The sequence below is a fragment of the Accipiter gentilis genome, chromosome 5 (genome assembly GCF_929443795.1).
Source record: "Accipiter gentilis chromosome 5, bAccGen1.1, whole genome shotgun sequence".
In the NCBI taxonomy this organism is placed as follows: Eukaryota; Metazoa; Chordata; class Aves; order Accipitriformes; family Accipitridae; genus Astur; species Astur gentilis.
The window spans coordinates 37,487,806-37,504,172 of record NC_064884.1 but is presented as its reverse complement, the minus strand read 5'-3'; the positions used below and the strand labels follow the sequence as shown (position 1 = coordinate 37,504,172).

General features: G+C 37.8%; 1 protein-coding gene across 1 annotated transcript in view; it reads left to right on the top strand.

The window, feature by feature from the left end:
- Positions 1-16,367, top strand: part of PRKN (parkin RBR E3 ubiquitin protein ligase) — a 787,949-nt gene that overhangs the window by 491,489 nt on the left and 280,093 nt on the right. The window contains exon 7 of the mRNA XM_049801652.1: positions 12,631-12,767. Within this exon, the coding sequence (XP_049657609.1) occupies positions 12,631-12,767 (137 nt within the window). The remainder of the gene's footprint in view (positions 1-12,630; positions 12,768-16,367) is intronic.

Sequence of the window (16,367 nt, the reverse complement as noted above, 5' to 3'; positions counted from 1 at the left end):
CCATTCCCCGTCCATCCCCCTGTGCTGCTGGGAGGGGATAGGTAGAGAATCTGGGAGTGAAGTTGTGCTCAGGAAGAGGGGGAGGGGTGGAGGGAAGGTGTTCTGAGATTTGGGTTTATTTCTCATTACCCTACTCTGGTTGATTGGTAATAAATTGAGTTAATTTTCCCCAAGTCGAGTCTGTTTTGCCCGTGACGGTAATTGGTGAGTGATCCCTCCTGTCCTTATCTCAACCCACGAGCCCTTTGTTATATTTTCTCTCCCCTGTCCAGCTGAGGTGGGGGAGTGATAGAATGGCTTTGGTGGGCACCTGGCATCCAGCCACAGCCAACCCACCACACCAGTCTGCACATTGGCAGGGGATTATGAAGTTTCCTCAAAGGAGGAATGAGGCAGAGTCAGCTATAGTACCTGTAACTGCTAGAAAGCTTGGCATAGTTAGTAGCATGAGCATCCTAAAAATGGTGCCTTATTGCACTTTCCACCTCAACTTGGCTGTTCAGAACTTTTGTCCTCTCTGATTCTGAACTCTAAATCAGGTCAGGCAGAGCAGAGCAGTGAGATTCACTGACCTTGACCAGTCCCCCAAACTCCTGAATAAGTGGTATGAACAAGATGTCAATTATATTATTTGATGGAGGAGGAAAGGTACTATTTTATCAGACAAGGAAATTCTGGTAAACTTTTATCAGTTAATTTTATTTCAGAACTGAACTTTCTGTCTTCCTCCACTTCAAAATACAAAGACATCCAATGAATGCTAAAGCAGAATGTTTTCAAGGTAAAATTAAGCAGATGTACAGGTGCAAACATGCTTTCCGTATGCAGCTGCTATGCAATTAAATTTTGGGGGCGTGATTAAAACACCTGGTCTGCCCCTGTCAATTGAAGATATTATTATTTTTCACATTGAATTATATCTTTGTAGTTATCACCTAGAGTCTATGACATATTAGCTATCAATTATAATGGAAACAGAATCAGACCTAGGAAAGAAGTGGCAAGTCTTCACTTTTCTGTTAGTCATTTTGATAACTTTCCTGCCAGTGTCCTGTGTAGGTTTTCATTGCTGTGATATTAGTTGCTCCTTTGCAGACTGCAACCAAACACATTTCTGTAGTATCTTCAGAGAAGGAACACCAGATTCGGTCATGGCTTTCGTGCTAATCAAAGCGTATGCTGTGTCCATCTGTATAGAAATGAGTGGGGCTGAGCACAATACAGCGCTCTTTCTCTGGAAGAAAGGATAAATCCTTTGTATGAACTACTTTCAAGGACATGAAATGACATTGAGAGCAGGATGTATGACTTCAGGCAAGTTTGTACTCCTAATAGCCCTACTTGTTAATGTAATTTGTGCAGCTGCATTTTCTATGTGCCCACCATTTCTCATCACTGAATTCCAAGGCTCTCTTCATTATTACCAGAAAAGTTTCTGTCTTCGTGAGACTAGAACTTGGGGGAAAAATCATATATATGCTAGAAAACAGATGAATTAGAATTATTTTCAAATTAAATATCAAACATCCATTGACATTTCTATTGTTACGTGTAAACTTGATAATAATGTAATTAAATAGTGTTTTACATGAGCCATTATGAGTTGAAACATAGGATATGGATGTTAATATCCCACAGAAGTTCTTACCACGTATTCTGTGAATGGAGCCTTATACCATGTGGCCTTTTAGATTTTTTGAAATGGAATAAAGAATTGAGACTCCCTTATTTAAAAAGATCTTTTTCCTTATCATCTCCAAGGGTTTTCTATCTGAAGGCAATGCAGTACAGAGATTTAAAGCAGGGAATCTGTTTTGTTGTGTTCCAGTTTTTTCCTTATTTTAACTGACAAGATCTACAGAATACAGTCTAGTTAATATACTTTTGTCTTGATTACTAACATCCTAAAAAATGTTTATTTTTTACCATGCACAGTCTTAATCCCAGAGGTTATTTCTTCATAGCATCTAAATTAAAACCCAAAATCCGATCAAGCCATTCCCCTGTGTCCTGGGGTTCATTTTGGAAGAAAGTAGGTACATGTCCTGTCTCTTTTAAACAACACATTTTAAAAAACTTATGAGTGTAAATTTTAAGTGAAACTTTAAAACTTTAAAATAAATTTTAAGGGTAAAAAATATAACTTGGAGTACAGTTTTGATATGTAATATTTCACCTGATTAGAAAAAGTGCAATAGTTTGAATGTTTCACTTAAAAGCAAAAGGTAGGGATTGATGAGTGATCTAATTTCCAATGAACATTGGTAAATACCATTCTAAATAAGGTGGAGTTGCCATTTTTTTCAGGCGCTGTTCTATAATTTGAAACAGAGAAAATGCAGGAGCTTCAGAAATGTTTCTTTTGGGAAATGTTTGTTATTTTGTCCTACATTTTGAATTAAGTGATGCTCACTTGTGTGCTTGTTTTGTCAATATGTTTTGAGAAATAACATATCTCTCTTTGTTCCCTGGGCAAAAGAAGGAGCAGGAAGAGTTTTGTCACAGAGTCCAACTATATTCCTTAGACATATTTGAGTGGTATACAGATTCTGAGGGCTCAGCCATCTGTTAGACCCCTCTTTGCCACTGTAATGGAAGAAATCCACCATTTGTAATGAAAGATTTCTGTATATAATTTATGGTTTGATCAGCCAGTGAATGAATATAGGCGGACTGTGAAGCTAAGTAATGATGTTATCTATGATGATTGCAAGACATCTCCTGGATGTTACTTCACATGTTGAATGAGTTTGATGGATGACATTAAAATTTTGTTTTGCTTGTTTTCCATTCTGTTTCCATGTTCTTTTTAATCCTCCTTTTTTTCCTGTTAGCTAGACTTTAATCCAGACCCTAGCTCATAGGCAGTAAGTATGGTGTGTTGAGGGACTTGTCAAACAGAAACCGAAGGCAGAGGAAAACTTATCTTAGTAAATAAATGCCTGTTAATATTTCTGAATTTATTTGTCTTAGTTTTGCTCAGAAATTACTGGGACGTGTATCAAGTTTCTACCTACAACCTGTTTTCTCTCCCGAGGCTGGGTTACTTCCTCTAACGGAGAGTGAGTGTAACAGAAGACTGAATATGGATAGTCTCCGCAGGAATGATCTATGTCTTCTGGGAAAGCTGTAGATAAATATGAGAAGTCAAAAGTATTCATTAGTGCTGACAATTATGGCTGTTATATCCCCTCCAAGAAAGTTGCAGCTTGCTTGCTGTGTCCTTCTCTTTGAGAAAGTGCGCAGTGAGGACAAGGAAGGGATAAGATCAAAAATCCATATGGCTTTCCCTCCCCAGTGTCAGTCCATGTAACTAGTTAAGTGTGAGGTGGGAAGTAAACCGCTTTGTCAAAACAAGGGAAAGATGGGCAAAAATGAAATATTAATGAGGGTTCCCAAGATACATGCCCTTTCATGCACAGTCTTTTTCCACTAAGTATCTTCAGATAAGATCTGTGACATTTATATGAATAGTGTAATACTATTTCATTAACTAAAAACCTGATCTGCTTGAAGAACAGAGGAAATGGCTACCACAATTTTTTTTCTTGCAATATGTTTTCTTTCAGAAGTCAGTCCATATTAGCATCACAAACAACTTCCCCAGGACTGTCAGAGATGATATCCTAAAGCAATATTGTGAATACCCTTGTTTCCATTCCTACAATATTCTGTAAACTTACAAGAGGGATAAATCTCACACGTGCCTATTTGTTAGTGTCTTTCACTGTACTCCATGCATCATTTGGGTATCAAGATCTGGAACTGAATGGTCCTAGAGAAATGGAAAGTTATATTTGGATAAATGTCAGTCTTCCTGAGTGCTACACAGATTATTAAGTCAGGTGGACAAATGGGAGAATATTTTTCCTGAGTACTCCTGTAAAAAGAGCAATAGATTACCTGAGTCCTAATATATATTGTAATTCCTTGAAAGAACAGGCACAAAGAAGACCAACTAGCCTCCAAATACGCAGTACAAAACTAATGAAAATATATGCTGAGATTAAACAGGAAAGAGGCATATAAAATTATTTGCACTTCCAGAATCCTCTTTTGAGTTGAGTTTAATCTCTGTAAATCTTTAGAATTTTCTGCAAACTTTTTTTTTATTGGCCCAATTACAGATTCAGAATTGATACTTACCAAACTTTGTAATAATTTGTCTGGTTTTTACTATTTAATTTGTGGTTTGCTTTTTCTGGGTGAAAAGGTGATTCCATTTACTCTTTTATGTAATGGAAGTTGACATGTAGGGAAAAAGATGGAGGAGGCAGATGAAGAAATTTAAACATAGAGCTGTATGCATGTTGGGCATTTAAATTCCATGCTTGCTTTTGTAACAAGGACCGTAACAAGATCAGAAAAAAAAATCACAATATGAATATCTTATGGTAGTGTTTGTAAGCAGTATAGAAAAATGACATAAACCATTCCCACTGCTAGTAAAATTTTCTGGTGGACATTGCAAAATATTTTCTTCAGACTATTAAGGGGGTTTAAGTGCTTTGTACACTTACGATCTACCAAGTCAGAATGCAGTCAGGGAGACTTGTTAGCCCAAGGCTCATTCTTCTTCCCTTTGAGTGAAGGTGCTAATGTAGAAGGTGTTCTCAGATAACCGCACCTTGACATTTATGCTTTGGTATTTGCCTTGAGGAGGAAAGGGTAAAATATTATCTGTAAATTATAATGATAGTAGGAGTTCAAAAAAGTGGTTTTCTATAAAGAAATCTCTTTATTATAACAATAACTTGAGGGTGGTTTTGTTTATATGATAATAATCATATCTTTGGTTGACACTGAAGACTCATTTAATGGGAAGCACCCTCGAGTTATCATTTGGATGAACATATAAATTGAATAGTCATATTTGAAAAGAAAGATGAGAAAAAGCATAAAACATAATGTTAAGGTGGTAAACGATAATTCTCAAAGAGCAAATGCACTTAATGTGTTGCTTCTACCTCCTGCTCCCTCTTACATCTTTCTTTCCTCTCCTGCTTCCCCCCTTCTCTACCTGACCTTGTTTTCCAGTCATCTTCTTTTCTTCTATACATGTTAAGAGACACAGTCTTAAATTTCATGCACCAGGGTGTATTTTCAAAGTTAACTGGAAGGGAATAACTGAAATTTACGTAGTCCCAGGGAATGAAGAAGATAATGCAATAGAATCCCTTAAGATTATATCCAATATTCTTTTCCTCCTGTGTCTTTCCTGGGATTTCAGCATCCACAAGAAGGCAAAAAGAGGTCATGATTCTGTTTTGTCTTTTGTGTCAGGAACATTTTCTTCCATGTAATGTATTTACAGATAACATAATTTTCACAAGCTATCTCAAAAAGTTTGGTTTTGGGAATGGAGGTGTGAGTCTAAGAATAAGGACACAGAGAATAATTCAGTAAGCTCTGGTGTAGAGAGCAGAGTCCTAGAATAAAGCTCTTCTACCATAAATCTGTACTATTAAAGTCTCTTAGTTTTTAAAGCTGGGTGGCCACATTCAGATTGCTGTTGCCTGTTGGAGACAGCACATGATAACCCCTGGACTATGCCCAGGAACTGTTTGGGACTTTGCTATTTGGCAAGACAGGGCCCATTCCAACAATTTAACAGCATAGACAGTTGGATTCCAGTGGGATAAGAACTTTTGCTGGCAATGTTAATTTTACTAGCATAGATATAGGAAGTAAGACTAAATAAGTTTTAAATCCTTGGAAGAAATAAATGGGAACCTCAGCAACCAGTCAGGGGAATAAGAGGCCAGTAGGCTACAAAGGCATTTTGACTTTTTTAATTTATTTATCTTTAATTATTGAAGGATCTCATGGTGCTGCTTGTGCAGGTGGAGTTAGCCCCTCCTCCTCTTATCGTGATATCCAATCATTCTCCCAGCTTCATTGGTTACTTTATTTATTTATTCATTCATTCATTCATTTTTGTAAACCAAACTGGGCTGATTTCTGACTGTATGTCTCTAGTCTGTCCAAGTCGAGTATGTCTAGTCAGAAAGTTAGGAGCCTGTGAAAGGGAGGCTCTTTGGGCAAAATAGAGCGCGTGGCTGGTGTGGACTGCCCGTGACGTGCAGTTTTGCCTGTGCTGCTGAAGGCTGGTGCTGCCTCAGGGGAAAGGAAAGTCTGCTATAAGCCAGCTTAAATCCTGGGGAAGGCAAAAGAAGCATTTGCCACCCTTCAGTGGCCAAAGCTGAAGGTACAAGTGACATAGGCTCTAGGAGGTCATTGCATGCAAAAGAGCCAGTATGGAGGAACTGGTTCACAGCAAGCTGGTGCTCCGCAAGCTACAAAGGTTCTGAGCTGACATTTAAGGAGGCTGCTCTGCCATTCCTACTATGTTCCTACTGATGATCATGGTCCTACTTCTGGTATGCTACCGAGTGCAATTGCATACACATGTAAAAAATCATGGTGAGCCTGATGCCAGGACAGTCCTTGAGCTCCCAGGAGATTGCTGGGAGGAATAGAGCAGATCAATATCCAATATCCAAGGGTCCCGGAGCTCTGGAGAACTACATCCATGCAAAGTCCTCCATGTTCTGTGAAAAGCAAAGACATTGCACACTTATACTGTCCTGTTGGTTGTTCTCATATTCCCACTGTCAACTGGCATCAGGGCTTGGGATAGGGCAGATTATGAGCTGCTTCCTTTGTTGATGTTTGTCATCTTTCGCTTCCATTACCGAGGTCTTCTCCTTTTCTCTCCAGTGGAGCATTCATGAGGTTTTAAAAACACACAGGAAGGAAAAGGAGCAGGTTCTACTGATCTCCTTTCAAAGCCTGACTGATTTATCAGTTATCTGCTGTGCAGAGGAGCGCTGTAGACAGCTAGTCTGATAGATTACAGGAAAAGTTTCTTCTCCAGCCGAATCACTGTCCATTCCTTGATATTGTAAGATTCAGCTGTTAGTGCCAAGGGTGGTTAGTGTCTGAACACAGAGCTCAGGCAAGGCATTTCTGAGCAAGCAGGCACAGCTCGTATTTAATGCCGGCTACTGATATGAAGGTACCAGTATATGTAACGTAGAATTCCCTCGCCTGTGTCCTCGGGAGGTAGATGCTGTTGCCTGCCACAGTGATCACAGATTTTACAGGCAATAATGTGTCGCTTCCATAGCATGAAAAAAACTTAACAACAGATTTAACAGGAGCACTGCTGAAAGGAGCACTTGCCATCATGCGCACTAATTTTAAGTGTGGCAGTTCTTCCTTCTTATATTCTGGTTTTTTACTGTCAGGCTGCTCCTGGGTTCTGGCCTCTTGGCGCTGCTTTCCAATAGAAATAAGAAACATGAAAGTACATTTTAGAGGAAAACATGTAACATAATAGAGGAGAAAGTAGGTCAGATTTCACTTGCCAATGCCCCTTTAAGTTAACAGCTGTGGGTCAGAATACGTTTTTATACAGAAGCACAGCCAGAAAATTTAAGCTTGCACAGTGATGTCTCATGCTGTTCATAACCTTCACTTTATGACCTTTGATGCGTTGTGTGGCAAGTGATCAGAGACACAAAACCAGATTTTCTTGGGTTGTTCTAGTGGATTTAATATGTCAGTGTTCTGAGAACACTGTATTTATATATACTGGGTTTTTTAATTGGCACAGTCTATGTAGAGATTTATTTTCATCCGTTAGGAAGGGTAAAGCAGGGATGTACTTTTTGTGTGTTGCTAAAGTCTGTGAAAGATGGGTTCTTGACTTCAAAGTCGTATCAGTGAGATTTCTTTCTTAGTACTTTATCACTGTTTTGCTTCTCTTGTAAGGTCTTGATACCCATTTCAAATGCCTACCCTTGTCTAAATATATAGGGGCCTGCACTGTTACTTACAAGTCTGCAATTGCTAGGTCACTGTTTCTATTTATCTATAATAGCATATTGCTCGTTAAAAGGCAGGATTTGTTGGTATACTTCCCTCCAAACTGCCTCAGTTCTAAAACAGAAATCACTGTGGTAATTTTTCTATATTTTCTATATTTATATTTTATATAAATAGTTGCATCTTTCTAATGGAATTTAATAATCTAACTGGAAGTAGTTGGAAGAATTTTCATGGTAAGAAAACCATGCACTTAAAGCATCATTAACAGGCAATTCTTTCAATAGTTTTGAATAAGAGTGTGGAATGTCTGTGATAGGAAAACCAGATGTGGCACCAGCTTTGTACAATTAGGAGATTATGCTCTTCTTATATACAGTTCTATGAGGAAGCCATGTGATGGATGAATAATTTGGCCTATTTAGGCATTGTAATTTTGTTCTGCTACAAGGGTAGAGGCAAAACTGATTGCATGCTGCTCAAGGAGAGTATTTCTGTTTAATTACTTTGATTGTTTATGAAGTAGCAGAGCGTCTGTAGTGTCTATGTCACCCAATTTTATATTTTCCGTAATTTCCTTTTTTTTACACATTTTATTCAGTGATTCATCTTTTCTTGAATGGTGCTTATCTATCTGACCTGTAAGTTAACAAAGATTCATTTTGGAATGGCGTAGAGATCCATTTATAAATTAAATTATTTCATGGTACTTATATAGAAAACTTTTTGAAGTACAGGAAGATTGCCAACATGGAAAAATGTATTAGAAATGTAGAAGTGTGTTATGATAAATATAGCACTCATAGGTGGGGTTAAAGGCTGTGATATAGCTGTGTGCGTTCAGATTTATTTACTGCACAGAAATGAATCCCAAATGGCTATTTTTGCTTCACTGACTGTAATCCCAGCAAGGCAGCCTTATAGACATCTGCTAAGGTTTTTTATTATTATTTGGTTAAGATTTTGAGACTGAGGTGAGAAAAATCCAACTGTCACCTAGAAATGACCTCGAGGGGGTTTCGCAGATTTGTCCAACATGTTTTTCACAGATTTCTACAGGCTTATATATATTCCTTGCTCCAAAGTGCTTCAGACTGTGGCTACTCACGTTCTCTAAAAAATAATGGACTGATATGTGTGGTGTGCTGTTTAACCTTTACTCAGTCAAGCTTTTTTTGAAATATGAAGGATAAAGACCAAGGAAGGGACAAATTGCCCCACATTTTTCTTCAGTAGGCATTGAAAGATATACCAGTTAATCCACTCTTATGTCTGCAAATAATTCCTTATGCTGAGTAGCCCCTCACATTTGTAGCCATTGGACTCACTCTCAGTATATTAATAACCGTCATGAGATTTTGGGATATACTAGAACAATTTATTTCCCGGTGGGCTTCTTATCTAAACAAGATCAAGTCTTTGTATCTTTATTTAGCCAGTATACTGTTGCAGTCTATCTGAGAATTATCTGTGTCTTGCTGCTTCTCAGGAGAAGGAGGAAAGAGTGTACAGACTAGGTAGTGCTTCCAGCCATGCTGCTGTTGTGCCACACAGTTATCTGAGAGTAATAACATGAAGCAGAAACATTTAGGTTCTCCTTTCTTTTTCATTTAAGTAAATGCATACTGATAAAATACTAATGAAAAGGAATCAGAGCACAGGAGCGAGTGACTTATTATGGAAATTTTCTGTGATGTATTGTAATGTTGGATTTTCAATTTTTAAAAGTGGTTACATTCCTAATTGGTGAACAAAAAGGACCAATTTATCCCTTGCTGTGAGAAACATTTTTCTTATAGATTATTCTCATGAAGCCTCTAATTCAGCCAAACACATTATGTAAATGGAACCTATGAAATACCTTCTAAAATATACATCAGATTTACATTACTAGACTGTTATGTTAGATTGAGCAAGGCACCTTGTTACACTATATGGCAAATTTTTTTACTTTCATAATACTCCTTTCTAAAATAAATTTTGTTTGGTTCAAGCAAGGCTTCTATTAATAACTCTTGGGGTTATCCTAAATGAGTATTTACTATCTTCATCTGGGCATTATGAACATAATCTCTACATCTTCATCTTTACTGATCTCAGGAACAAAACTTTAATATCTCTTTTAAAGTGGAAGTGCTTTCTTTTGATTCAAAATCTGTAAATGCTGGAATGCAGCAACTGTTCCGATGCCAAATGAATTTGGATAAATCTGCATTGCATACAGTGAGTTTCTCAAAGACTTGTGACACAGGTACTGTGGGCTGCAAAATTAGTGGACAGTGTAATAGCTGTGAAAGCTAAGCTTGTGGTTTGTGACACAGCAAGAACACAGATTTATATCTAGTTTGTATGCATTGCTTGCAAGTCTGGTAGTGTTAAAAGATAGCACATTTTAAGATTAATGTTGTTCCTAAAGATGCAATTTAAATGTGTACATATATGGCTGTGCCCCTTCTGGAGAATATAGTTTGATTTCAAACAGTTGTAATAAATTAAGAAGCAATATTGATTACCACAAAATAATTTACATTAGTAACTGATTGTAGTAGTTCATTTGCATAATGAAGTGCTGTTAGTCTTGGTTTCATACAGGTTTAGGTGGAAGTCTTAATAATGTCATTTTCATTTCTGGCCTGGGTTTTTTAAGATACTCAACTTTTGATGGCTTTCTCTTTTGGATCTCTCCTCACACATAAGATACATTTTGTCTTTGAAATGAAAATCAGAGGGGTGTGAATTTATATCCAGGGAGCTTCCCATAAAACTAAAAAGATACTCAGATACTGAAGCACTAAAAATAAGCAATTAACCCTAAAAGAGAGATATCCGTTAAAGCTATAGGCAAATTTGATTATATCTGAATTTATGGAAGAAATCTTTGGGGTTTTTTTCTTAAGCTTACATTTGACTGGTGAGCCATGGGGACTTTTGCACTGGAGAGACAAGATAACTGCTCCTCCAGCCCTCTATAATGATTTTGGGACCATCCGGAGCTGAAATGATACAGATCAGCTTCCCATTTTGCCTTACAGCTGTCCTTTTAAAATTATTACTTGTTACATTCAGAACAGCAAGTGGGCAACTAATAAGGATTAGTAATGGGGAGGTTTTATTTAATTCAGTTTTTAAGCTGCTTTATTCAACAAAATCCTTAAAACACAGAGATTATATTTTTGGAGATACCAACACACTGCCATGAATTCTATAGTATGTGCAACTCTAAAGCATATTTTCATGGAAGATTAAATGCTTATATACAGTATCTGAAATTATTATTGATTACATTTTGCAGTTGTATTCCCACATTGAGGGCTTGGTGATTTACTGTTTCAGTGGGTTTTCAAAGCATCGTCTAGCAGGAATTATAGAAGCTATGGCAGTATTGCTAACTCTGATGATGTTATCACAAGTCCTGCTGTATTTGATGTTGTATTTTAATACCTGTCTCCCAGAGTACAGCGAATATGTGAGAATTCCTCTTTTAGTTTTTAAAAATAATTTTCTCTCTTTCTTCCTAGTTACTAAAAAATAACATTCAACTCATTTCTACCTGTGTTTGCCCACAGACAAATAAAAGTAGTAGTTCAGCATTTGAATGGGGATCTCACTGTTCTTTTCATCTTAACTCATCTCTCTTTATTTTTTCCAATTTTGATACTTGGGTTTGGTAATACTCCTCAAGGAGAAGCAAGCAGTGTTGTACACTTAGAGAGCACATAACTTTATCAAAGGGGTCATAGTCATTATTTTGGACTTGACAGTTAAGGTATGTCCATCAGGAGTTAGCAGACGTTAGCTTATGTTAGAGCAAACCCATGAGGTTTATCACTGTGTTCCTGCAGTGAAGACACATTTCATGCGTATGTAATATTTCCCGTATTACTCATTTTTTCTCTCACCTCCAGTGTACTGGTCCGGAGCAGGATTTGGGGAGCCACTGCCCCTCCTTGCTGTGGCCACTGCTGGAGGGTTTGTGAATGCCAGCCAGCTCAGGAGTAAAACTGTTTGTCCTCACTTAGTCCAAGTGTTTCCTCCCTGCATCTTCACAAGCAGTAACCTGTCAAGCTTAGGATACCCATATTTAGCATGTGTGGCGGGTGTCTGAGCTCCCGTCATGGTCCGTGGAGGTTTAGTCCATGCAGACAATGGAGCCAAGCAGGTGATTTAGCTCAGATACCTGGAGGCTGATCAGCTCCAGCCTCCACTGAGTGTATTGACTATAGTGGGAATTACTCGCTTAGCATGCAGGTAGGTGTTTAAATATAGCACTGAAGTTTAGGTGTCTTGTTCCCAAATCGAATCCCATACCTCTCACCAGAAGCTGAATTATTTTGCTCGTTATTACGAAGGGAATGCCCTCTATGCAGAGTTCCAATGGCTGCCTTGAGAGGCTGAAGGCACAGGGTGGTCTTCACGAAGTCCTATTTAGCTTTCCTAGCTGGTCACATTTCTATTTAATCCTACCTACCACCATTTGATATTTTACCATATATGATATTACCTCACCTCACACAACAATTTCTGTTACTAAAGCAATTTTCTTCCTTTAGGTTCCAGTTTTCAGTAAAGTTTCAACTTTCAGTAAAAACTTATTTCCTTTTCCTTTCATCTGATTCATGTTAGAAACCATCTCTTTTTAAAAGTGCAGCAATATGCCAAGCTAAATTCTGGTTTTATTTATGTAATAGTCTTGTGTACTACTAATGAAAAATTATTATAAAATTGAAAGTTTGAAACAAAGGGTTTTGTAGAGTTTGGTCCAATCCTTGTTCATAATTTTCACTGTTTTGTTTTTAACAGGAGTCCTGTGCTTGTGTTCCAGTGCGTGCATCGCCATGTCATTTGCCTGGACTGTTTCCATTTGTACTGTGTGACTATGCTGAATGACCGTCAGTTCATCCATGACCCAGAGCTTGGCTATTCCCTCCCTTGCGTAGGTATGTTTTAGCTGATTTTTTTTTTTTTTTTTTTTTTTTTGTGTGTGTGATTTTGATTTCAGGGCAAGATTTTTTTTAATCACCTATTATTTTTGAGTATATTTGTGGAATTATATTGTTTTCATAGGAGTTGTTTAATTTCATGGAGAAAATATTTGAATATTGAAGTGGTTCTTGCTGAGCATGTGAACTGGAGAATTAACAGGATTCCAAAGGGCATTTCTTTTAAAAGCAAATGCATACTTTCTTCACATTAGTATTTTATAATCATGAAGTGCTAGCAGATGATAGCATTACACTCTGGTTAAAAAAAACCCACCTTGACCTCCACATTTCCACTTTCAAATTAAGTAAATTGTTAACTTTCTTGCCCTGTCTGCAAGTACTAATAAAAAAAGGACTGCAATAGGAATTTCAAATAGCCTTCCTGTTGATGAAGTTATTGCTACTAATTGTAACCTCACTGAATGAAATGTAGATCACCCTGAGAAGGTGGTAGATTATCTGTTTTACCTGAGTAGGAGACAAAGTTTGACTTAACTAAACAAAGGCTTACACTGAATCTGGAAGACATGGTTTGAGAATTGATTCAATTACACTGGTACATGGACTGCAAAATCTTCAAAAATTTTGCTGTGAAGAAATATATTAGAATTTATTTTTCGCATTGCTAAATTTGCGTATGTTTGTCACAAGTGCTGTATAGCCATATCAGAATAATTTTCCAACATATTAGAAGCTTCATAGAAGATGGGTTTGCTCGGTTACCTGAATGGATGACAGGTAAGTTTCAAATCACTTGATGGGAGAAAAGTTGACAAAATTTCTTAGGAGAGTGGCATTTACTTAATGTGAGGACATGCCTTGAGGATATTGAAAGTACAGTTGTAAGAACCATTTAAAATTATTTATTTTTAATTGCTTTGAGAGCAAACTAGCAATGATCATCAGTTCACATTTCACTAGAATTGTTGTTTATGTGCTGTCTCGCCCGGTCTCATTTTACTTCCCCCCCAACAGTTTGCTCTGCTACTGCATTTATGCACTGATCTCATACCACACAAAACACTTTTTAATGTTGTATAAGAAAACTTGTCATGAGGAACCTAACACGAACTTTATACCCAGTGCTCTCTCCTTGACCTTGACATTATTATAGTACTGTGTAGTCAGTCTGTACTCTCAGCCTCCCTCCTTGCTTCTCCAAAAGTTAATCCATTTTCTGCTCCCACACAAATTAATCAGCTACTTGAGATGAATCCATCCTTTGCTCCCCTCGTTTATCAGTTCTCTTCCCTGTTCTCCCATTAGCTCCTTAGGTTAATCAGTTTTCCCAGTGGTGCAGCAGGCAGCTCACCTTGCTCCTCTCTTGCGGCCTCCTTGCAGCCATGGCTAGTGTCCCAGAGCTGCCTCCAGTTCAGGCTGTTGTGTTAAACTCATGGCCCTTCCACCTCTTCTGTCTGTAAACCCATTGCTAGTCATGCTGCACAAAACTTATTAGGATTTTTCCATATATCTTGCAACTCTAGTTGTTCAGTTCAGAAGTTTTATCTGCCCTTTTTTTTTTTCAGAGAGGAGATTAAGAAGTTTGCAGAAATTTTCACCCCTGGCTGGCAGCAGCAAGCCAGTTTTTTTTCTCTCTTCTATGGGTCGAAGTTGAACACTATGGGAATTGAGCAGTAGAAGCAGAGTAGGGATGGGATGAGGAAAAAAATGCAAGGAGACAGAGCTGAAGTGCTCAGGGATGTGATTTCAGTCTTTGAGAGGTGAGGAAGACATAGGCTTGGCCTAAGAAAGGGATGCTGTAAAGGATGCACAAAGGATGACTGTACTACTGTTCAAGTGAGATAGGTTCAGCTGTGGGAATGGAAAAGCAGCTATTGCTGCCAGTCTAGCCTCAGCTGTGTTATACGTTAAGTGTTAAAATAGCTAAATATGGAAATGCTAAAATATTGCTAATCTTTCAGGACTCTCCAAATCAGAAAGTTATTTTCAAAATGCTGTACATTAAAGTAGTAGTAATAGTAGTGGTAGTAATAACTATACAATTGTCACACATTTTCTCTCTGTTCTCCAGTTAGTAAGAATGTTTCTTGGAAAAATTTCTGTGAAGGTGCTGCCCTGTGCCAGTGGAGCGCATCGTTTAGGCGTGCCACAGTGCAGTGCTGTGCAGTACAACAATTCGGGAGCTAGAGGGGAATCATGATGCCGAAGGGAAGGAAGTATAGTTGTGTCAGTATAGCACGTAGGACAGGCTCTTTGACGCTTCGGGTAGGCTGATGATGACTGACCAGGCAAATACGACTTCAGAACCTGTGCTAGTATCTCTGCACAGTGGTGTGTGGTGCTGTCAAGGCATACCTGCTTGCTCAGCGCCAACCTGGTTATCTCTAGAAAGTATTGACCTTATACTGTGCTGGTATGCTTTGTGTTGGAGAGGTTCTCCATCACAATCTCCGAGTATTCAGCGGTTTTAAATAATATTCCATCTAAATGTAAAATTGATTACTACCTCCGTCAGTTCTCTGTGTTATGTTATCAGTTCTGTATCAATAAAAGTATTTGTAAGCATCATCTTTCAGACTGCCTTGGAGGTTGAAGAATATAACCAGTGCTGTTGTAACTTCACTGGTTCATTTCTGCAGCTACCTGAATCTGACTTTCTGGTATGTGAGAAATTTGGTTGTTTCTAGAATTAGGTTATATTTGAGTGAGGAACTGATGACTATTTTTTGTCCTTTGAATAAGTCATGAGGCTGAGTTGCATCACACCTGTGAAGAAGAGGAAAGCCCGAGTTGCCAAACCCTTATCTCTCACTGTTCAGTTGCAAAGGATTTTAGCCTCCTTCATAGCTCTGGATCCAGCAGCTTTCGTCAGTGCTGAATTCAATCAAGAAACATTAAGAGCAGTATCATGTGATTTTCTTTTCCACTTATCATGGCACTCCTACTGAGTAGTATAAGATTGCATTTTTGCAGTCTACAGTTTGCAATCTTCATTTTTGCAACTGCAATTTGCAGTTTGTATTTGCATGTGAGGATGATAAAGCACTGTTTGATACAACTTTCTCTAATTACCTCAGTGAAGCCTAAAATGAATTGCCCTTGACAGGAATGAATACCATGGGACATGCCAAGAAAAGACTTTCCTTTCTTACTGTGGCAGTGTTGGTTTAATACATGTTATCTCTAACAGTGCATGACTCAAAGCAAAAAATATTATATCTGAGCTTTATTGAAAAGTTAGATGTTGATTTGAACCTGCTTCTAAAAGGAATACAAAACAAAGTTGTATTTACAGTAATGAGATGTATGTTATAGTAGGTGACCAGGTTGCACAGACAGATCAAAACAGTCTGTATTTATACATGTATTTTTAAACTTCACAGACTAATGCTGAAGTAGTATTTATAGTGTCTTGAACAGAAAATACTAATGTTCTGAGTTCAGACTTTGTAAACAGTATTTAATTTTTCCATTTTCAAGTAAGAATGGATTTACTTAAAAACTAGCCCATTTCTTCAAGTCATATGTGTACACATTGCCCTAGAACTGTACAGGAGGGTTTGGTTTTGTAATTAAGCCTATTTAAATTGTTTG